This window comes from Sciurus vulgaris, assembly GCF_902686455.1.
Source record: "Sciurus vulgaris genome assembly, chromosome: 17".
Lineage (NCBI taxonomy): Eukaryota > Metazoa > Chordata > Mammalia > Rodentia > Sciuridae > Sciurus > Sciurus vulgaris.
In genome coordinates this window covers 57,678,180-57,703,080 of record NC_136478.1, presented here as the reverse complement: position 1 = coordinate 57,703,080, position 24,901 = coordinate 57,678,180, and the positions used below count along the sequence as shown (strand labels likewise).

The window sequence follows — 24,901 nt, the reverse complement described above, 5'->3', positions numbered from 1 at the left end:
CACAAAGGACTTGAAATCAGCATACTACAGAGATACAGCCACATCAATGTTCATAGCAGCTCAATTCACAATAGCCAGACTATGGAACCAACCTAGATGCCCTTCAATTGATGAATGGATAAAGAAACTGTGGTATATATATATATATATATATATATATATATATATATATATATATATATAATGGAATATTACTCAGCTATAAAGAATAATAAAATTATGGCATTTGCAGGCAAATGGATGAAATTGGAGAATATCATGTTCAGTGAGATAAGCCAATCTCAAAAAACCAAAAGAGGAATGATCTCACTGATAAGAGGATGATGACACTTAATGGTGGGTGGGAGTGGGACAAGAATGGAGGAAGGAGGGACTGTATAGAGGGAAAAGAGAGGTGGGTTGGGTGGGGGGGAGGAAACAAATAATGGAATGAATCAAACATCATTACTCTATGTAAATTTAAAAATATGCAAATGGTATGCTGTTACTCCATGTACAAACTGAAACAACATGTATCCCATTTGTTTACAATAAAAATAAATTTTAAAAAAAATAAAAATAAAATCAGCATACTACAGAGATGCAGCCACAACCATGTTCATAGCTGCTCAACTCACAATAGCAAGATTGTGGAACCAACCTAGATGCTCCTCAATTGATGAATGGATGAAGAAATTGTGAGATATATACATATACATATATATATATATATATATATATACACACCATGGAATATTACTCAGCCATAAAGAATAATAATATCATGGCATTTGCAGGCAAATGGATGCAGTTGGAGAATATCACGCTAAGTGAGATAAACCAGTCTCAAAATACCAAAGGATGAATGATCTCACTGATAAGCAGATGATGACACATATAGAGGGTGGAAGGGGGTAAGAATGGAGGAAGGAGGTACTGCACAGAAGGATAAGAGCGGTGGAGGGGTGGGGAGAGAAAATATAGAATGAATCAAAAACTATTACCAAGATAAATGTATGATTACACAAATGGTACGCCTCTACTTCATGTACAAACAATAAACATTTGTTTACGATAAAAACGAATTTTAAAAAAAGAGTTTTCTAATGTTCTTAATTATTACTGGCCTTTGTGTCCTTGTATTTGTCCTGTACCTGTGTTGCTAAGGATGTGGGAACAGGTTCTCGGGGCAGCGCTCTCTGTTAATTCAGGCTCCTCTTACAATTGCTGATGGTATGCAGGCTCCCGATATGAAAAACTAAGAATGGCACCATGCAGAAAGCCTTGTTTGATGCAATTTGACTGCAGCGTCTCCCATGGTGGTCATCATACATTTTAGCTAAAATTAAACAAGCAGTAAAATGTTTTTGAGATGATAGGTGAGATGGATAGGTCAGTACTTTGACCTGCCTAAAACAAAGATTGACCCATGAATTCAAGTATTATCCCCTCTCTCTCTCCCTCCCTCCCTCTCTCTCTCTCCCTCCCTCCCTCCCTCTCTCTCTCTCTCTCTCTCTCTCTCTCTCTCTCTCTCTCTCTCTCTCTCTCTCTCTCCTTTCACTTTTCGCCCTCTCTGGCATTACCTATCCCCATCCTGAATATCATTTGCACCTCAAGGTTGAGAAAAGCATCAAACATTATTCCAAATTTCTCAAATTCTGACCCTTTCACAGAAGAATATTATTCAGAAACCCATAGAACTCAAGTGAGAAACAAACAAAATAAAACAATGAAAATCATCAAAACTGAAGATGAAATTCAACGGAGCGCCATCAACTTCACAATCAACAAATTCAAGGAGCAATATAAACACAATGGGGGAAGGAAAGATGAATAATCTTGAAAACACAAAGGCCATTTCAGAAAATGGTCAAATACAGAAGACTGGCAAAGAAGATCAGACACAGAATGATTGCAGGTTCAGGGAAGGATCCACTATTTGTAATCAATAGAACATTCATGAAACTAGAAGTGTCTTAAGCTGACACATCTATAGGGCAAACCAGTAGGTGGAAACATTCACTCTGAGTAGGCGATGCCAATTAGTGTCCATGTGAACTGTAGCTTGAAGCAGCCTGATGACTTCAAGCTTCCACAGAGGGCAATGTTGTTTAAAAAAAAAAAAAAAAAAAAAAAAACCTTACTTCTAACTTCTAACTAATCCACAGTATATGAGGCATCATTGTCAATCACAGCGTGCCACAGAACACCAGGACATGTTCCTCCAACCTGTGAACCTGTGCCATTGACCAAGCTCCCTCCTTCACTCCTCCCTACCTTCCCTGGTCTCTGCTGTGCACTATTCTGATGTTCTGCTGTTCTGATGTTCATTTTTCTATGTTCCTTGCAGGTGTAGAATTGGTTTTCCGTTAGCTGGCATAGGTCACTTATAATGTCCTGTAGGACCATCCATGCTGCATAAACAGTAGGATCGCATGTATTTCACATTGAACAGATGAAATTGCTTATATCTGCCACATTCTTTTTGTCCATTCATCAGATAACAGACATTAGCTACCAGAGTATTTTATCACACTAGTGGGAGATGACACAACACCAACACTCAGTGGCAGTAAAGTGTCAGGGAAATGCTATAAAACTACTCATATAAGTATGTGTGCCAACAGTTTTACAACCAATGAACTTTCCATTGAATATAAGGGATTCACACAAAAGTGTGCACAATCAACAACTCCGTAGTTGTTCTCACCTGCTATTCCAGAGGAATCCACTGGGCATCAGCACTGCTCACTCTCCATACATAAAACACAGTTACCTCAATGGAACCAAGGCCCATGAATTTGCAGTGTGTTACTTAATGAACGCAGTAAATTCTGTCCACACAGGTAAAATGGCATGGTGACTTAGATCATGCCACAAGCAGATGACTTGAAATTTGAATCCCCACCTCATACTTTACCAACAGTGAGAACTTAGAAAGTTTACTTAACTGCTTAGGGCATAATTTTGTGAATGCTAAACTGGTTGAATACCTTTTTATACTGTATGGAGCTTCGGGGGTTTGTTTTACGGTAGAATCATCATTTTAAAACAGCCATTTTATTGTTAAAAATTGGAGTACTAGAAACAAAAGAAGCAACAGTGACTGAACAAAACTCCTCAGCACACACTATGTGCTAGATATTGTTTTATTTGTTTGCCACATAATATCATGTGCAGTCCAGCAAATTCATGAGTAAAGTGCTATTGTTACCTGCATTTTTATAAAAGGAAAGTGGGTCAGAAAGCAGTGTAGACCACACAGTAAATGTAAAAGGCACCACGTGAATCCAGAGAGACTGACAACAGAGACATCATTTGTAAAATTATTAATTGCCAATGATAATAATTTTACTCATTGACAGAAATGACAATTTCTCTTTTATTCAAACAGGGCGTTCTATCAAACTAACCATGTCTAAACATAACACATGGATTTCATTTATGTTTTTCCATGACCAATATCTAAATCATTCCACCACATGAAACATAAAGACATTGGTAACAGTTATGCAACCAGCCAACAACCAAAGCTTTCCCAGTATTATCCACGTACCAGAGAAGATTAACTGGATATTTCAGGCATACTTGCCAGCAAAGCCTAAACTTTGCTCTCCAGCCTTCAGACCCACAAGTACAAATTGGAAGTACTAACTGGTGAAAGCTTCCCAATAGAAACGAGTCTGGAAATATTCTTCTCCGCTCTCTGGCAGGCATGAACATCAGAAATTACTTATGAAGATTTAAAAGCATGGCATAGGCACTAGACTCATGGGCAACAACAGGAATTCTTCACAGTTCGGCAGCTGCCCTGTTTGGGCCTGAAGCTCTCTCCACACAAATCACACATTCCTCACACCAAATCTATAAAGAAACCCAGCTCAGTTCATTCAACAAAAGGTGGTTAATCATGTACTCATTTTAAGGGAATGTTTTGTATTCCTGCAGTGAAATGTTAAAGCAAAGACCCCACCATCTCAGAATATGCAGTGTGGTTGAGGACAATGACAAGGAAACCACACGTTCACAGATAAGGTTGTCAATGAAGGTAAGGCCACCAATGTAGAGTATCAAGTCAGGCAGAGACGCTTACTGTGGAATATCAAGTCCTCGTAGGGGGGATGGAATTGTCTGAGTCATCATTATAGACAGTGATGACAAAGGCCCCTCTGACTGCTGACGTGGATTTTCTAAAATGTGAGGATTGGAGGAGGAAGAGAGAACTACCTGCCATCCTTCAGGAATATTTTGGCAGACAGAGCCAAACATCAATGACCTGAAATCAAATTGTGCTTGGACAGTTTCAGGAATGGCAGGAAGGAGGCTGATTGGAATGGGAGTGGTTTGCTACTCAGCTCTAGAAATACTTTGATTCTCTCCCAAATATGGAATACTATGTGCTTGGGACTCACTCCATGGTTGAGCTCTTGCCTAGATCATGTGAGAACACAAGTCAACCCCACAAATGTAACACAAATCTTGCTGTTCTGTGCATCTGAGAAACACAGGTACTAAACAACCCCTGTCACAGATACACAGTGAGTCATTTAGCTAACATGCCCACAAAACACAGGAAAATCCAGGATTGGAAAGTTAGTCTACCTGATGATAAAGCTCACATATTCTCCTTGGTAAGAAAGACACATTGCAGAAGTTCTCAATGGGATTTGGCAAATATATCTTCCCTTTTATAGAGAGAAAAATTGACCCATGGCCACCCCTGGCTTCTGCCCACAGGAGAGCACCTGTCCACACAGGTCCTCCTGGCTCCCCAGCCAGCCTCCATCTTGGAACGCTGCAGTGACCTCCATCGCCCCCTCCACATCGTAGCCTCCACCTTAGGAAAACAAACACACAGGGCCTGGAGGCAACTGCCTGAGGAAACAGAGTTGTTATCCAAACAGGTTCCCCTAGGACGCCCGAGGGCCCAGCTTCGCAGCCCTATTTCTGAACCTTTGCCTCCATCCTAGGTCACCTCCACTGCCCTCGTGGTTCACCTCTGTGTTTCCTCTGCATCTTCCATCCTGGGTCACCGGCCAGAGCCTGAAAGCCCAACACCAAAGCACCTACAGGTTTGATGCTGCTGCCAACTAACACCATGGTGCTTCCATCTAGGGACAACAGCCAGGATCTGAAAGTCCACCTCTGAGTCCCCACTAGGTGTTACCACTGAGAGTCCCTTTCTCTTTTCTCTCCTGCTAACAACCAACTCATACTGATTCCTCTTTCACTCTTCCTATGATCTAATACTCTATGTTCTCACCTACTACTTCATAAACATCACATCCTACAACCCCCTTCTCTCTTCATCCACCATTAGAAACTGTACACACTATTGCAAACCTACTGTTTACATGGTAGGTAATAATTGAGCACCTCATTTCTGTTTATTGCAATAAAACTGTAAACATCTTAATACAGACAAATTGATTTAAAGCTGCATATTTTTCACATTAGGTGCTGTTCATATTGATCTCCCCCTTAGGTTGAGGTATTGAAAACCTGTAGTGACACTATGAATATACAGGGTTTAAAATGTAATACTTCAAATCTGCACTGCTAGAGGGGAAGACACGAGTACATAATGAAAAAACAAGGGAAGAAAGCACCCCAAACAAACCAAGGCACTACAATAAAGAACTCATTGACAGCACAGTAGAGGAAATATCAGAGGAGTTCAGAAAGTACATGATTAAAATTATCTGCAAAGTAAAGTATGGTATACAACAGTAAATGAAGGAAGCAAATATTATTTCAGTTAATGGATAGAGATTCTGAAAGAAAATCAGAAATCCTTGAAATGAAGAAACAATAAACCAAATTAAAAACTCAATAGAAAATTTAACCAACAACTAGATCACTTGGAAGACAGAACCTCAGACAATAAAGACAAAATATATAATCTTGAAAATAAAGTTGACCACACAGTGAAGATGGTAAGGAACCATGAACAGAACCTCCAAGAACTATGGGATAACTTGGAAAGACCAAATGTAAGAATTATCAGGGTAGAGGAAGGAGCAGAGACAAAAACCAAAGGAATGCACAGTCTTTTGATGAAATATGTACGAAAATTTCCCAAATCTGAAGAATGAAATGGAAAATCAAATCCAAGAGTCTTATAGGACAACAAAATTACCACAGACCAAACCAAGGCACATTATAATGAAAATGCTTGGCATACAAAATAAGGATAGAATTTTAAAGGCTGCAAAAGAAAACTGTCATACATCATATTGGGGGATTAAATGCTACTCCTATTTCAGCCAGAATCATACACTTGCCCCAATTGGTGGTCATTCTCCCCAGAATGCACACAGCAGCTGAGCCACATCAGATTAGAATCAGCATCAACAGCTCCCAGTTGAATACACAAGTGCTCAGTCTAGTAATACACCCAGGAATTGGCAGGAAGATTGGAAAGGGCTTCTGCTCCTGATGACCAAACATTCTACATAAAACTCCATTGCCTTCAACATGGGTTGACATCATTCATCAGATGGTCCTCACTGGAAGTGACAGAAGCTTGTGGGGAATTGATAAAAATGCAGGTGTGTCCTTGAAGCATTCCTGGCAGCAGGAGTTCGCTGTTTAAGGACTCCCTGGATTTGGGACGTTGCCTAATCAGGTGACGTGTTGACCCCCAAGGTTGACTGGGAACTGAAAGTGCTATCGCAAGTATGTGACAGGGCTTTCATTGATCACTGATGTGGTAGATATGAAAATTCTCTTATCTCAGTTTTTAAACCCTGGAAGAATGAAACCCAGTCTCATGCATCAATGAGAAAGTAAAGAAGGACTGGACCCTGGATCCAGTTACAGTCCACCCCATATCTAATGACTTTAAAGCAGGTCCTTGTCCTTTAGAATCAAAGAGTCATCAGTGCATGTTCCTCAACATCCTTCCAGGCTATCATCACTACACTGTATCTCTCAGTTTCAAATTCTATACTGAAAACTCTTTGTAATGCAAATGAATGGAAAAGAATGGCTTTCTTCAGGTCCCAGGTATTGCTCACTGGCATATATGGCAGCACTTGCTGTGGGGTCCTGCCCATGAACTCATGCCCAGATCATCATGCTCATGGTCACTGAATGTGTACAAAATTGCTCAATACCATGAAACTTTGGATCGCTGGTCAAAATTTGCTTTTACCAACCAGTTAAATTGACAACAAGAACAAGTTAATGATTCTCTGAAATTTCCTTTAATGTCTAGTCTCCCAAAATCTCCCACAATTTCCAATGGAAATTCAGCTACAGCTGAACTCCAGCCCCACGACCAGAGAACTCATCATCATGACACAAGAGTTCCTGTGGTTTGAGGGTTAACTTTCCCTGATTTTGGTTACAGCTCCGAAGTTATAAAAGAAGCATGTACTAACTTTGTGATAAAGGATGAACACAAGGTTATATTGTCTTACCCTAAAACAGGTAAGGAATCAGGACAGGAACCACCCATAATAAAGGTGAGAGCTACGTTGCTTGTCACTCAGCAGATGGATGGAATGTGCTCTACATGGCAGGGAGCCCTGCTTTGGGAGGAAGGGGCAGTGCCCAGCCACTTCCATTCAGACAATTGCAGAGAGGGAAACAAGTGCTCAGCAGGGATCATCTTAGGTATTGGAAGAGCGTATACAAGTGAATGCTAAGCAGATTCAGGTGTTTGTGTGATGGCATGGGAGAAATGGGTGGTGAGGAGGACCAGTGAAGACCTAACGGCAAAAGAGCAGCTCAGTAGAAATAAAAGACTGAATAGGAGACCATGTGGAGAAGAAGGCTATTTTAGAGTAGGAGAATCAGCATGGGAAAAGGTTGGGAATCAAAAGTGAGCAGGGAAATTGCAAGGGACTGAAAGGGCATGCATTCTACAACCACAGGAGTGGAACTGGGGGCACGAGCAGTGCAAACTGAGTGACAATTCAGGCAAAGGAGTCAGAAAGACTGGATGTTGGAAAGTCAAGAAGAGTGGGAACATCACAAAAGGATCTCAGCAAAGAGCCAAGAGGTGGAAGCAGCCTCAAATGCCTGGACAAGTAAGTGCATAAACAAAATGTGGCATATTAATACAATGGAATAAAATTCAATCTTCACAAGGAAAAATACTCAGACACTTTCTACAACATAGATCAATCCTGAGGGCATTGTGCTAACTGCATACATTGGACACAAAAGGACAAATACTATATGACTGTCTTGGTGCGAATACCTAGTGTAGTTAAGTTCATAGAAACAGAAAGCACTATGGTGGATCCAGGGACTGAAACAGGGACATAAGGAGGGAAATGCTGTTATAAAGCAGAGAGTTCCAGTTGTTAAAGATGAGCAGATTCTGAACATTGGCTGACAAAAACAGGAACATGATTAACACTGCTGAGCACTACCCGATTGCATGCTTGGAATGAATACATGATTATGTTCATGTTATGGATTTTATCATGGTTTTTTGTTCACAAGTCAGATTAAAATGAATGAACATCACTTTTCCTTCCTTATCTAGGAACCCACTGGTTGGTTGAAATTATCTGCTTGATTCACTCCAATGGGGATACCAAGTGGATCCAGTCTGTGCCCACCTGGGAACGCTCACCCTGGTTAGAGACAGATCTGGGTTACAAATTCCTAAATGAGAGTGAAGGACCAAGGCTCCTGACCTCTCACCTTCCCTTCCATCTCTTCCCCAAGTCGTTATTCACTTCCAAGGCCAAAGTCAGTGTCTAATGTTTCATCAATGCTTTTTGTCCTTCATGGGCCTAGATAAAACCTGTAGATCTTGCCAGGCTGTCTGCTCATGGGGTAGGTTGGGAGAGACCTGAGATTCTCAGACACTAGGTGAGGTTGATGAGGCCACAACCCAGACCACACTTGAGTGCAAGGATGTGGACCATTGCACACATTAGCTAGCCTGAATTCAGGGATAACAGGACTGGCTAAGGCCAGAGTCTTAGAAAACCACATCTTATGTGCAACCAGAATTTATAACTGCATCTACACTGGAGTATCCCCCCTTTCCTGCTCTTGAAGATGTTAGCCAATACTAATTCAATAAAAGTCTCCTGCCAGGTAGGTGGAAACCCCCAATTCAGAATTGCCCATATGGAGTGCAGAGTATGCACACATCGATAAATTCATAACTCCTGGGACTGCTCAGTAGCCTGGCTCTCTATTCTAACCACCACAGCCCACTGCATGTCAATGTGCTTTGTGATCAGCAGCCACTTCAGCCTCCCCATGGCTGAGGATTAATCAGCATGGACCATGGATATCCAGGATCTAAGGTGTCACAGGATATTTGTAGAAACATGCTTTCTAAAAGTGTTTATTGACTTCTGAATTTTTTTTCATGTTTCTTTAAACATCACCAAGAATCCTAGATTAATGAACTCCTGTCTTAGAAAGTTCCACACAGTGAGGCTGCTCCAATAGACCCAATTCCATGTCTCCTGTTGGGTTTCCTTAACCTCTGCCTCATTAAACTGAGGCCTAAGAAGACATTCCTTTTTCCTGCAAGAATAACACCAAGACAGTTAATGCAAACACATGTCAAACAGTGGTGTGTTTGATGTTTGTGTGTGTTTGTGTGTGTTTTCATTGACATTAAACACTCCGGGCTGAGGAGATAGCTCAGTCAGTAGAGTGCTTGCTTTGCATGCACAAGGCCCTGGGTTCGATCCCCAGTTGACTTAGTATGCTGACTTTAATTCTTATGGTTAAATACCAAGGGGTTCTATGACCAAGTCATATGGTGGTTCCATTCCTAGACTTTTGAGAAAACCCCACACTGATATCCATGCTGGTGGTACTAATTGTAACTGTTCTTTTCCACTCACAGACCTGACAGCATTTACTGTTATTTGTGTTCTTGATGATTCTAATGGAAGTGAGATGCAATCTCAGTGTGGCTTTAATCTGCTTTTATCTGGTTGTGAAAGAGGTTGATAATCTTTTTCATAAATTTGTTTGTGATCAGATATCTCCTTCTGAGATATGATTGTTATTCACCCATCTATTCATTGGGGTATTTGATTTTTTCTTTTTTTTTTAATTTATTTTTATTGTAAACAAATGGGATATATGTTGTTTCAGTTTGTACATGGAGTAACAGCATACCATTTGCATATTCATATATTTACATAGAGTAATGATGTTTGATTCATTCCATTATTTTTTCCCATCCCACCCACCCCTCCCACCTCTCTTTTTCCTCTATACAGTCCCTCCCTCCTCCATTCTTGTCCCACTCCCACCCACCATTAAGTGTCATCATCCGCTTATCAGTGAGATCATTCCTCTTTTGGATTTTTGAGATTGGCTTATCTCACTTAACATGATATTCTCCAATTTCATCCATTTGCCTACAAGTGCCATAATTTTATTATTCTTTATAGCTGAGTAATATTCCATTGTATATATATATATACCGCAGTTTCTTCTTCCATTCATCAATTGAAGGGCATCTAGGTTGGTTCCATAGTCTGGCTATTGTGAATTGAGCTGCTATGAACATTGATGTGGCTGTAACACTGTACTGTGCTGATTTTAAGTCCTTTGGGTATAGGCCAAGGAGTGGGATAGCTGGGTCAAATGGCGGTTCCATTCTAAGCTTTCTGAGGAATCTCCACACTGCTTTCCAGAGTGGCTGCACTAATTTGCAACCCCACCAGCAATGTATGAGTGTACCTTTTTCCCCACATCCTCGCCAACACCTATTGTTGCTTGTGTTCTTGATAATCGCCATTCTAATTGGGGTGAGATGGAATCTCAGTGTAGTTTTGATTTGCGTTTCTCTTATTACTAAAGATGTTGAACATTTTTTCATATATCTGTTGATTGCTTGTAGATCTTCATCTGTGAAGTGTCTGTTCATTTCCTTAGCCCATTTGTTGATTGGGTTATTTGTATTCTTGGTGTAGAGTTATTTGAGTTCTTTATATATTCTGGAAATTAGGGCTCTATCTGAAGTATGAATAGCAAAGATATTCTCCCACTCTGTAGGCTCTCTTTTCGCATTGCTGATAGTTTCCTTTGCTGAGAGAAAGCTACTTAGTTTGAATCTATCCCAGTTATTGATTCTTGCTTTTATTTCTTGTGCTATGGGAGTCCTGTTAAGGAAGTCTGATCCTAAGCCAACAAGGTGAACATTTGGACCTACTTTTTCTTCGATAAGATGCAGGGTCTCTGGTCTGACTTCAAGGTCCTTGATCCTTTGTGAGTCGAGTTTTGTGCAGGGTGAGAGATAGGGGTTTACTTCCATTCTGTTGCCTATGGATTTCCAGTTTTCCCAGCACCATTTGTTGAAGAGGCTATCTTTTCTCCATTGCATATTTTTGGCACCTTTGTCTAGTATGAGAAAATTGTATTTATTTGGGTTTGTGTCTGTGTCCTCTATTCTGTACCATTGACCTACCTGTCTATTTTGGTGCCAACACCATGCTGTTTTTGTTACTATTGCTTTGTAGTGTAGTTGAAGTTCTGGTATTGCGATACCCCCCTGTTTCATTCTTCCTGCTAAGGATTGCTTTAGCTATTCTGGGTTTCTTATTCTTCCAGATGAATTTCAAGATTGCTTGCTCTATTTCTGTGAGGTACGTCATTGGGATTTTAATTGGAATTGCATTGAATCTCTGTAGCACTTTTGGTAGTATGGCCATTTTGACAATATTAGTTCTGCCTATCCAAGCACATGGGAGATCTTTCCATCTTCTAAGGTCTTCCTTAATTTCTTTTTTCAATGTTTTGTAGTTTTCATTGAACTCATAAGTGAATTCAGTAAAGTAGCAAGTTACAAGATCAATGCCCATAAATCCAATGCATTTTTATACATAAGTGATGAATCTTCAGAAAGAGAAATTAGGAAAACTACCCCATTCACAATAGCCTCGAAAAAAATAAAATACTTGGGAATCAATCTCACAAAAGAGGTGAAAGACCTCTACAATGAGAACTATACAACACTAAAGAAAGAAATTGAAGAACACCTTAGAAGATGGAAAGATCTTCCATGTTCTTGGATAGGAAGAATTAATATTGTCAAAATGGCCATACTACCTAAAGTGCTATACAAATTCAATGCAATTCCAATTAAAATCCCAATGATGTACCTTACAGAAATAGAGCAAGCAATTATGAAATTCATCTGGAAGAATAAGAAACCCAGAATAGCTAAAGCAATACTTAGCAGGAAGAGTGAAACAGGGGGTATTGCAATACCAGATCTTCAACTCTACTACAAAGCAATAGTAACAAAAACGGCATGGTATTGGTACCAAAATAGAAAGGTAGATCAATGGTATAGAATAGAGGACACGGACACAAACCCAAATAAATACAATTTTCTCATACTAGACAAAGGTGCCAAAAATATGCAATGGAGAAAAGATAGCCTCTTCAACAAATGGTGCTGGGAGAATTGGAAATCCATATGCAACAGAATGAAACTAAACCCATATCTCTCACCATGCACGAAACTAAACTCAAAATGGATTAAGGACCTCGGAATCAGACCAGAGACCCTGCAGATTATAGAAGAAAAAGTAGGTCCAAATCTTCACCTTGTTGGTCTAGGATCAGACTTCCTTAACAGGACTCCCATAGCACAAGAAATAAAAGCTACAATCAACCACTGGGATAGATTCAAACTAAAAAGCTTTCTCTCAGCAAAGGAAACTATCAGCAATGCAAAGAAAGAGCCTACAGAATGGGAGAATATCTTTGCCAATCATACTTCAGATAGAGCACTAATCTCCAGAATCTATAAAGAACTCAAAAAACTTTACTCCAAGAATTCAAATAATCCAGTCGACAAATGGGCTAAGGAAATGAATAGACACTTCACAGAAGAAGATCTACAAGCAATCAACAAACATATGGAAAAATGTTCAACATCTCTAGTAATAAGAGAAATGCAAATCAAAACCACCCTAAGATTCCATCTCACCCCAATTAGAATGGCGATTATCAAGAATACGAGCAACAACAGGTGTTGGCGAGGATGTGGGGAGAAAGGTACACTCATACATTGCTGGTGGGACTGCAAATTAGTGCAGGCACTCTGGAAAGCACTGTGGAGATTCCTTAGAAAACTTGGAATGGACCCGCCATTTGACCCAGCTATCCCACTCCTTGGCCTATACCCAATGGACTTAAAATCAGCATACTACAGAGACACAGCCACATCAATGTTCATAGCTGCTCAATTCACAATAGCCAGACTGTGGAACCAACCTAGATGCCCTTCAATTGATGAGTGGATAAAGAAACTGTGGTATATATATACAATGGAATATTACTCAGCCATAAAGAAAGAGAAAATTATGGCATTTGCAGGCAAATGGATGAAATTGGAGAATATCATGCTAAGTGAGATAAGCCAATCTCAAAAAGCCAAAGGACGAATGATATCGCTAATAAGTGGAGGATGACACATAATGGGGGGGAGGGAAGGGTTAGTGTTAGGGTTAGAGTTAGGGTTAGGGAGGGGGGCAAGTATGGAGGAAGGAAGCACTGTATAGGGTAAAGAGGGGTGGGAGGGGTGGGGGGGAGGGAAAAAATAACAGAATGAATCAAACAACATTACTCTATGTAAATTTATAATTACACAAATGGTATGCCTTTGCGCCATGTACAAACAGAGAAACAACATGTATCCCATTTGTTTACAATAAAAAAAAAAGCAAGAAACGTAAAGAAATAAAAACTTAATTTTTTTTTAAAAAGGAGCAAAAAGAAAATCTACTGTATAATAGTCACATTGTAATGAAACCTCCCAGTGTTCAGTAGCCTGATGTATGAGAGGGACCTGAGAATGAGCTTCAAGCCTCCAGCAGGCATCGCAGGATGGGATTTGCCCCACCCAAAGATCGGAGCTCCGGCTTCCAGGATTATCCAAGATGGCTGCTCTGGCTTCCAAATATGTTGGCAAATGGGGAGCTGTAGCTGAGGGGTGGAGGTGGTCAGTAGGAGGTCCTGGAGACAGGATGAAGTTGGTCCAGCAGTAGTCCTAGACATCGAGTGTGTTTGGAGTGGTTGTGGGATCCAGGAGGTCTGGATTCCCGGTGATAGGGAGCAGTCAGTTGGTCTGGGGGTCCTTGTGGCAGGGAGCAGTCAGTTGATGTGAGGGCCCCAGAGGCAGAGAGTGATCGGTCGGGCTGAGGGATCCTGGAGACGGGACTCCGTCAGTCAGGCCAGGGGTCCTACAGGTCCTGGCTGTTGTCTCAAAATGGCGGCAGTCACATGTAATCAAACCTGCAGGTACTGTAACAGTGAACTTCCAGGCAACAGCAGTCAGCTGGTTCTCCACTGGCGGTCTGCGGTCAGTCTGCTGGCAGCTGTCGGACAATCGGAGGGTGATCCTCGAGCATTGGGTGATGGATAGGGGTAAGGCAGGCTTTGGACAGGCGAGAGGCAGGCAAATGGTGGATGATAGACGCCTGACAGTGAGCAATCTGCTCTCAAAAAAGGCGTCGACATGCTGGCAGATTGCAGGTGATCAAAGCAGACAAATGGGGTAAAGAGCAGGTAATCCATAAGCAGCAAAAACTGCCTCACTGAGAAACAGATATCCTCTGCTTGAATCCGGCATTGCGGAGTGACAAGGAATGCAACCTCCCTCTAGTCCACCATTTTGGATCCAGGGTATTTGATTTTTGATATTAAGATTATTGAATGCTTTATATATTCTGGGTATTAATCCTGTCACAGGAGTAGCTGGCAAAGATTTTCTCCCATTCTGTAGACCCTCCCTTCTTTGTCTCATTTCCTTTGCTGTGCAGAAACTTTGTAACATGATGCCATTTCATTTATCAATTCTTGGTTTTATTTCCTGAACACTAGGAGTCTTATGGAGAAAGTGATTCCTGCATCTGTACCTTGAGGTGAAGGTGCTTTGTTTCCTACTAGTAGTTCCAGTGTTGATGGTCTAATTCATGTTTTATGGATCCACTTCTAGTTCATTTTTGTGCAGGATTTAGCTTCATTTTTCTACATGCAGGTATCCAGTTTTCCAAGCACCTTTTCTTAAATAGGCTGTTTCCTCCAATATTTGCTTTTGGTGTCTTTGTTAAGGATCAGATGAGTCTGTCTGTGAAGGTTTGTCTCTGTGTCTTCTATTCTAATCAATTGATCTATGGGTCTGTTTTGATATAAGTTCAATTTTTCTGTTACTACACCTCTTTGGTATGATTTGAGACTGGGAAGACGTTGGAATGTGACACCTTCAGCATTACTCTCTGTGAATGTGAGTGTGTGGGTTGGGGACGAGACCAGGGCCATGCACATGCCAGTCAAACGCTCTGCCACTGAGCCACATGCCAGCTCTTCATCATTGTTCTACCTGCTCAGATGGCTTTAGATTTTTGTGTGTCATTTCAATTTTGGGACTCTTCCTTCTATTTCTCTGAAGAATGTCAATGGTATTTGATAGGGATTGCACTGAATCTGTAGATTTCTTCTAGTAATATGTCAATTTTTATTCTGATGATCCAAGAACAAAAGAGGGCTTTTCAACTTCTCATGTCTTCTTCAATTTCTTTCTTCAGTATTCTGTAATTCTCATTGAAAGAGATTTTTCTCCACTTTATATAGATCACATCCAGGGTTTCTTGAGTATTGTTTGATATGGTACCAGGGACTGAACACAGGAGTGCTTAACTACTCAGCCACATCACCAGCCCTTTTTTAGATGTTGCTGAGTTGTGAGGGCCTCACTAAGTTGCTCAGGCTGGTTCTTACCTCCCAATTCTCCTGCCTCACCTTCCTGAGCCCCTGGAATTGTAACCATCTGTCACCAAGCATGGATCCCTAGTATTTTTGAAGACCATTGTGAATAGAATTGTATTCCTGATTTCTTCCTCAGCAGATTCATTATTGTTATGAAGAAAAGATCTTGGGGTTTCTATGTTGGTTTTGATCCTGCTACTTTGCTGAATGTGGTAATCAGTTGTAGATGTGTTTGGGGAGAGTTTTTGGGTCTTCAAAGCATAGTTCCTTATCATCTGCAAACAGTGATAATTTGGCTTCATTCCTACTTCTAAGTTTTGATTCCCTTCTTCTACCTGATTTCTAAGGCTAGAGTTTCAAGAACTCTATTGAATGGGAGCTGTGAGTCTGGACATCATTGCATTGTTCCTGATCTTAGGAGAAATGTTTACACTTTTTCACCAATTAGCATAATATTTGGCTTTTGGTTTGACACATATACTCATGACGTTCATCAAAGTTCTTCTGTCAGGGAAGATTCTTCAGGATCCAAGATGGCAGACTAGAGGGTGACTGCATCTCCAGTCACTCCAGAACCCAGGATTCAAGAAGCGGAGGCATTGAGAGACTTGGACTAAAACAGAGCCACGGGGTGAGTCTCCCCACCCAGGGAAGCGCTGCCCGGGTGGCAGGCCCAGATTGGTGTGGCTTATTACAGTACGGCAGAGCAGCTAGAGTCTTCCCCAGGCAGCTCTGTGCACTCCGGAGCTTGCTGCTGAGGTAGGTGACTGTGGCATCCAGGGCTCCTTGGTGAGAACTGAATTCATGCTGAGAACACAGGAGAACATGAAGTAGCTGCAGGAAGGAGACCAGAGGTCTTTCACCAGGGGAAGCAGATGCCTTCGGTACAGTAACTGCTCCATCCCCAAGACATCACTAACAGGCCACGTGTTTTCTAAGGTCTGTTCACTGTTTTTGTTTTCCTACATGTTTAATAATTCTGAATGATATTTCTAAAAATTCTAAAGATTTCAGTTACATCTGGACCTAGTAACCTCACACAGAGAACTGTGCAGCTTTGTGCAGGTCAGTGTGGCATGGTCGTGCACCAACAGAAAGATCCACTTAGAATCAGTACATATTCAGTGTGCTATATCCAATCAGTGTGAGTTCCTATCTAAACACTCAGATATTTACTTGGGAAGTTTCAACAGACTCTCCATTTGCAATGTTTAAAGGCACAATGACTGTCATCCACAGTCACCATCCTGTGCTCAGATAGGTAGAGGTCTTCAGGTTGCCCAGCTCTACCTGGACCCACCCCAGTGCTCAGCACCATCTGCAGACCTTTCCTGTCACTCCAGCCCCTGACGTCTCAGAGGAGTCACACAGAGTGACTTCTCATCTTCTCATCACCTTGTCAGTCAAGGGGAGAAGCCAAAGAGAGGGACACATTCTGGGGTTAGTGCTTTCTGCCTGTCAGATGGGATGACTAGGTTCCTGTCAGCATCTTGGGTTCTGCACAGAGAAACCTTGACAGCCACAGGTGTGAGCATAAGCCCTGACACCCTGCCTCAGTGTGTGGAAGGGCACTTTAGATGTTGCCAGAAGAAACCCAGGATGAGGCTTTGAGAAAGTGCTTAGAGCTTGGTGAGTACTAAGCAGGAGCAGGGCAAAGGAGACCCACAGTTTGTTGATTCCCAATGTTCTCCAAGAGGCTGTGCTTTGACAAGAAATGTGCAGTGGAGACCCTCAGGATCAAGAGGGTACAAGGAAGGTGTGTAGTGGCAGGCACTGACTATGAGAGCGTTCTCACCTTCTGCAGCTCTTCATAACTCAGCAGCAGGATGTTCTCCCTGTGTCTCATGGACATCCAGCCACGAATGTGCTCAAACCATGATCCATAGGGCACTGCAGGTCAGATACAGGGGTGCAGGGTATACACTAGCAAAACAGGGGCTGGGCTGTCCCTGTCACTCATCACAACCTGATAGCTTGATTCAGGTATATTGATAAATGCTCCTCAAACTAAGTAATGAAACAGAGCAGGACCATTCCTGAATTCATTCTATGAAACTAGTATGATCGTGATACCCAAAACAAGGACATATCAAGTCATAAAACAACAGATCACTATTCCTGATGAACACAGACACAGAAAACTTATTAAAATATTAGCAAATTCTATTCAACAGTAAGATTATACATCATGATGTGCTGGATTCATTCTAAGGATGTAAGTTTGGTTCAACATGTGAAAATTTATATAGGGTCTTTAACACATTCAAAGAATTTTCCTTGACAGAAGTAATTTGCTGAACATCATAAGACTATATGTGTCAAACCCAAAGCCAAATATCATGCTAATTGGTGAAAAACTGTAAACATTTCTCCTAAGATCAGGAACAATGCAATGATGTCCAGACTCACGGCTACCATTCAATAGAGTTCTTGAAACCCTAGCCTTAGAAATCAGGCAGAAGAAGGGAATCAAAGAATTACAAGTAGGAATGATGCCAAATTATCAGTGTTTTCAGATGATAAGGAACTATGCTTTGAAGACCCAAAAACTCTCCCCAAACACTTCTACAACTGATTACCAAATGCAGCACAGTAGCAGGATGCAAAACCAACAGAGAAAGCCTAAGATCTTTTCTTCATAACAATAATGAATCTGCTGAGGAAGAAATCAGGAATACAATTCCATTTACAAAGGTCTTCAAAAATCCTAGGTATCCAGGCTTGGTGACAGATGGTTAAAATCCCATGATCTCAGGAAGGTGAGGCAGGATGATTGGGAGGTGAAAACCAGCCTGAGCAACTTAGTGAGGCCGTCATCAACTCAGCAACTTCTAAAAAAGTTCAGGTGACATGGCTGAGTAGTTAAGCACTCCTGTGTTCAGTCCCTGGTACCATATCAAACAATACTCAAGAAACCCTGGATGTGATCTATCTAAAGTGGAGAAAAGTCTCTTATAATGAGAATTACAGAATACTAAAGAAAGAAATTGAAGAAGGCATGACAAGTTGAAAAGCCCTCTTTTGTTCTTGAATCACCAGAATAAAAATTGACATATTACCAAAAGAAATCTACGGATTCAATGCAATCCCTATCAAATACCATTGACATTCTTCATAGAAATACAAGGAAGAGTCCCAAAATTGAAATGACACACAAAAATCTAAAGCCATCTGAGCAGGTAGAACAATGATGAAGAGCTGGCATGTGGCTCATTGGCAGAGTGTTTGACTAGCATGTGCATGGCCCTGGTTTAGTCCCCAACACACACACTCACACACAAAGAGTAATGCTGAAGGTATCACATTCCAACGTCTTCCCAGTCTCAAATCATACCAAGGAGGTGTAGTAACAGAAAAATTGAACTTATATCAAAACAGACCCATAGATCAGTTGATTTGAATAGAAGACACAGAGACAAACTTAACAGATAGACTCATCTGATCCTTAACAAAGAAAACAATAGCAAATATTGGAGGAAACAGCCTATTTAATAAATGGTGTTTGGAAAACAGAATACCTCCATATAGAAGAATGAAGCTAAATCCTGCACAAAAATGAACTCAAAGTGGATCAAAAAAACATGAATTAGACCATCAACACTGGAACTACTAGTAGGAAACAAAGCACCTTCATGTCCATATAGATGCAGGAATGACTTTCTCCATAAGACTCCTCATGTTCAGGAAACAAAACCAAGAATCGATAAATGAAATGGCATCAATTAAAATGTTTCTGCAACACAAAGGGAATAAGACAAAGAAGAGAGTGTGTACAGATTGGGAACAAATCTTTGCCAGCTACTCCTGTGACAGGATTAGTATCCAGAATAAATAAAGTATTCAAAAATCTTAATACCAAAAATCAAATAACCCAATGAATAGATGGGTAAATGATGATCATTTCTCAGAAGGAGAAATATCATGGTGAAGAATTTTATGAACAAATTTTCAACGTCTTTAAAACCATTTAAAAGCAATTTAAAGCCATACCGAGATTGCATCTCACTCCCATTAGAATCATCAAGAAGACAAATAACAATAAATGCTGTCAGGGATGGGAGTGGAAAAGAACACTTACAATTAGTACTGCCAGCATGGATATCAGTGTTGGGCTTTCTCAAAAGTCTAGGAATGGAACCACCATATGACTTCGTCATAGAACCCCTTGGTATTTATCCAAAAGAATTAAAGTCAACATACTATAGCAGTACATGCATGCCCATGTTAATAGCAGTTCAATCACAGCAGCTACATTATGGAACCAGCCTAGGTATCCATTGGCTGATGAAAGATACAGAAAATGTACTCCATATACAAGACATGGCTTACTCAATCATAAAAATAACACAATTCTGTCACTTGCAGAAAAAAGGATGGAACTGGAGAACAACATGGTAATTGAAAGAAGTCAAACTCATGAAGTCAAGGATTGTCTGTTTTCTCTCATATGTCGAAAGTATACAGAAAGAAAATACAAAAGTGATACCAGGAAATTAGGAGAAAGGTCAGTCGAGTTGGGGAAGCAGATCTTATGTCTCAGAACACTCACCGTTTCCTTGGATGAACCATTTAAAGTATTGTTCCAGTGACTCTGGTTTAATAGAAAACGTTGATGTAGTCCAAAAATAATAACCTGATAGAAGAAGATCTTTGGGATTTCTCATGAGATATAGCACCTTAAATTAAGAAAAAATGAGAGAATGAAAAATCAGTCTCAATCAGTCATTTCTCACCTTGATCTAGATCTTTCTCCAGGCAGTTCTTACTGAATCTCTATTGAAGTTCAGTGGGTTCCTTTAACAAATTAGTTATAGTATTCCTTAATAAAATATACATTATAAACTTCGAATTTCATATTCCTTGATAGGAATAGAAGAGGTATAACTTTTTTCTTATTTCTGGGTTATTAGTCTACTGAATAGAGGAAGCTGCTGGAAAGTTTTAAATGGTAATTGGTGAATTATTTTTGTGTTCACCCATAATGATCACTAACAGCAGAATGGATTAAGAAATCATGGATTATTGAGATTCATAACAATATACGGTATTTCACACACAAAAGACCTTTTAGAATTGCACAGAATTACTTTCATAAAGCATGAAGGCATTTATAAAAATTCAAGAATAAGCAAAGTAATCTGTAACTGTATTGCAGGGTGTATTTCCCTTAGTTTGTGGGTGCCGATTGGTAGAAGGGGCCTGGGGAATCTTTCTGGACTGTAGAAATGTCTAAGTCTGCTCTGGAGTATAGTTGCTTAACTGTGTACATATGTATATATTAAGAGGCCAGTGTTTAATATTAACGAAAACACAGAAACACACACACACATCACACACACCATTGGTATTGGAGCATCAGTATTTGACATGTGTTTGCATCAACTGTCTTGGTGTTATTCATGCAGGTCTAATGTCTTCTTAGGCCTCAGTTTAATGAGGCAGAGGTTAATGAAACAGAACAGGAGATGTGGAATTGTGTGTATTGGAGCAGCTTCACTGTGAGGCACTTTCCAACACAGGAGTTCATTAATCTAGGATTCCTGGTGATGTTTAAGAAACATATGAAAAAAATCAGAAGTCAACAAACACTTCTAGAAAGCATGTTTCTACAAATAACCTGTGACACCTTAGATCCTGGATATCCATGGTCCATGCTGATTAATCCTCAGCCAAGGGGAGGCTGAAGTGGCTGCTGATCACAAAGCACATTGACATGCAGTGGGCTGCGGTGGTTAGAATAGAGAGCCAGGCTCCTGAGCAGTCCCAGGAGTTATGAATTTATCGATGTGTGCATACTCTGCACTCCATATGGGCAGTTCGGACTTGGGGGCTTCCACCTACCTGGCAGGAGGCTTTTATAGAATTAATATCCGCTAACATCTTCAAGAGGAGGAAATGAGGGATACTTTAGTGTAGATGCAGGTATAAATTCTGGTTGCACATAAGATGTGGTTTTCTAAGACTCTGGCCTTAGCAAGACCTGTTATCCCTGATTACAGGCTAGCTAATGTGTGCAATGGTCCACATCCTTGCACTCAAGTGTGGTTGAGTTGTGGCCTCATCAGCCTCACCTAATGTCTGAGAATCTCAGGTCTCTCCCAACCTACCCCATGAGCAGACAGCCTGGCAAGATCTACAGGTTTTATCTAGGCCCATGAAGGACAAAAAGCATTGATGAAATGTTAGACGCTGACCTTGGCCTTGGAAGTGAATAACGACTTGGGGAAGAGATGGAAGGGAAGGTGAGAGGTCAGGAGCCTTGGTCTTTCACTCTCATTTAGCAATTTGTGACCCAGATCTGTCTCTAACCAGGGTGAGCATTCCCAGGTGGGCACAGACTGGATCCACTTGGTATCCCCTTTGGAGTGAATCAAGCAGAGAATTTCAATCAACCAGTGGGTTCCTAGATAAGGAAGGAAAAGTGATGTTCATTCATTTCAACCTGACTTGTGAACAAAAAAACCATGATAAAATCCATAACATAAACATAATCATGGACCCATTCAAAGCATGCAATCAGGTAGTGCTAAGCAGTGTTAATCATGTTCCTGTTCGTGTCAGCCAATGTTCAGAACCTGTTCATCTTTAACAACTGGAATTCTCTGCTTTTTAACAGCATTTTCCTACTTTTGTCCATGTTTTACTCCCTGGATCCACCAGGGTGCTTTCTGTTTCTATGAACTTATCTACACTAGGTATTTGCACCAATGGAATCATACAGTATTTGTCCTTTTGTGCCCAATATATGCATTTAGCACAATGCCCTCAGGATTGATCTATGTTGTAGAAGGTGTCTGAATATTTTTGCTTGTTAATGATGAATTTTATTCCATTTTATTAATATGGCGAACCTTGTTTATGCATTCACTTGTCAATGCATTTGAGGCTGGTTCCACCTCTTGGCTCTTTGCTGAGATCCTTTTATGATGTTCCCACTCTTCTTGACTTTCCAACACACCATACCCTCTGATTCCATGGCCTCAATTGTCACTCAGTTTGCACTGCTCCTGACCCCAGTTCCACTCCTGTGGTTGTAGAATGCATGCCCTTTCAGACCCTTGCAATTTCCCTGTTCAGTTTTGATTCCCAACCTTTTCCCATGCTGATTCTCCTACTCTAAAATAGTCTTCTTCTCCACATGGTCTCCTATTCAGTCTTTTTATTTCTACTGAGCTGCTCTTTTGCCGTTAGTTCTTCACTGGTCCTCCTCACCACCCATTTCTCCCATGCCATCACACAAACATCTGAATCTGCTTAGGCATCACTCCTATATGGTCTTCCAATACCTAAGATGATCCCTGCTGAGCACTTGTTTCCCTCTCTGCAATTGTCTGAATGAAAGTGGCTGGGCACTGCCCCTTCCTCCCAAAGCAGGGCTCCCTGGCATGTAGAGCACATTCCATCCATCTGCTGAGTGACAAGCAACATAGCGCTCACCTTTTCCATGAGTGTTTCCTGTCCTGATTCCTTACCTGACTTTGGGTAAGACACCATTACTGTATCTTCATCCTTTATCACAAACTTAGTACATGCTTCTTTCATAACTGCAGAGCTGAAACCAAAATCAGGGAAAGGTAACCCTTCAAACCACAGGAACTCATATGTCATGATGATGAATTTCTGGTTGTGGGGCTGGAGTTCAGCTGTCGTCACCATTGGAAGTTATGGGAAATTTTGGGAGACTAGCTTTTAAAGGAAATTTCAGAGAATCATTAACTTTTTCTTGTCGTCAATTTAACTGGTTGGTAAAACCAAATTTTGACTGGTGATCCAATGTTTCATGATATTGAGCAATTTTGGACACATTCAGTGACCATGAGCATGATGATCTGGGCATGAGTTCATGGGCAGGACCCCACAGCAAGTGCTGCCATATACGGCAGTGAGCAATACCTGGGACCTGAAGAAAGCCATCCTTTCCATTTATTTGCATTACAAAGAGTTTTCAGTATAGAATTTCTACATGAAACTGAGAGATACAGTGTAGTGATAATAGCCTGGAAGGATGTTCAGGAACATGCACTGATGACTCTTTGATTCTAAAGGACAAGGACTTGCTTTAGAGTCATTAGATATGGGGGTGAACTGTAACTGGATCTGGGTGCAGTCCTTCTTTACCTTCTGATTGATGCATGAGACTGGGTTTCATTCTTCCAGGATTTAAGGACTGAATTAAGTGAATTTTCCTATCTACCACATCAGCGATCAATGAAAGCCCTTTCACATACTTGCGCTAATACTTTCAGATCCCAGTGGATCCTGGGAGTCAACACTTTACATGTGTTGGCAACATACTAAATCCAGGGAGTCCTTAAACAGTGGTCTCCTGCTGCCATGAATACTTCTGGACACACCTGCATTTTTATCAATTCCCCATAAGCTTCTGTCACCTCCAGTGAGAACCATCTGATGAATGATGTCAACCCACTTTGAAGGCAATGGTGTTTTATGTACAATGTTTGGTCATCAGGAGCAGAAGCCCTTTCCACTCTTTCTGCCAATTCCTGGGTGTCTTACTAGACTGAGCACTTGTGTATTCAACTGGGAGCTGTTGATGCTGATTCTAAACCTGATGTGGCTCAGCTGGTGTGTGCATCCTGGGGAGAATGACCAACATTTGGGGAAGAGTATGACTCTGGCTGAAATAGGAGTAGCATTTAATCCCCTGATATGATGTACAACACTTTTCTTTTGCAGCCTTTAAAATTCTATCTTTATTTTGTATGGCAGGCATTTTCATTATAATGTGCCTTGGTTTGGTCTGTGGTAATTTTGTACATTTGGTGTCCTATAAGCCTCTTGGATTTGATTTTCCATTTCATTCTTCAGATTTGGAAAATTTTCTGACATTATTTCATTGAAAAGTTTGTGTATTCCTTTGGTTTTTTTCTCTGCTCCTTCCTCTACTCTGATAATTCTTAATTTTGGTCTTTCCATATTATCCCATAGTTCTTGGAGGTTCTGTTCATGGTTCCTTACCATCTTCACTGTGTGGTCAACTTTATTTTTAAGATTATATATTTTGTCTTTATTGTCTGTGGTTCTGTCTTCCAAGTGATCTAGTCTGTTGGTTAAATTTTCTATTGAGTCTTTAATTTTGTTTATTGTTTCTTCATTTGAGGGATTTCTGATTTTTTTCAGAATCTCTATCCCTTGTTTGACATAATATTTGCTTCCTGCATGCTGTTGTATATCATCATTTTCT

The 24,901-nt window shown here is 40.7% G+C and overlaps 1 protein-coding gene and 1 long non-coding RNA gene across 4 annotated transcripts in view; one reads left to right on the top strand and one right to left on the bottom strand.

Annotated features, from left to right (window-relative positions):
- Positions 1–7,219: 7,219 nt before the first annotated feature.
- The window catches only part of LOC306648754 (sulfotransferase 2A1-like), a 56,206-nt gene continuing 38,524 nt past the window's right edge, over positions 7,220–24,901 (top strand). For 2 of the 3 annotated variants that reach the window (XM_079119057.1, XM_079119056.1), the window contains exon 1: positions 7,224–7,306. In XM_079119057.1, the coding sequence (XP_078975183.1) occupies positions 7,225–7,306 (82 nt within the window). In that variant the 5' untranslated portion in view covers position 7,224. Of the gene's footprint in view, positions 7,307–24,901 lie in introns of all 3 variants that reach the window. The other variant, XM_079119059.1, reaches the window with a different exon arrangement.
- On the bottom strand, positions 17,373–23,365 carry LOC306648766. Its single transcript, XR_013760477.1, has 4 exons — positions 23,169–23,365; positions 21,891–22,099; positions 20,246–20,372; positions 17,373–17,586 (listed from the first exon to the last, which is right to left on the bottom strand). It is a non-coding gene; the product is annotated as an uncharacterized lncRNA (long non-coding RNA).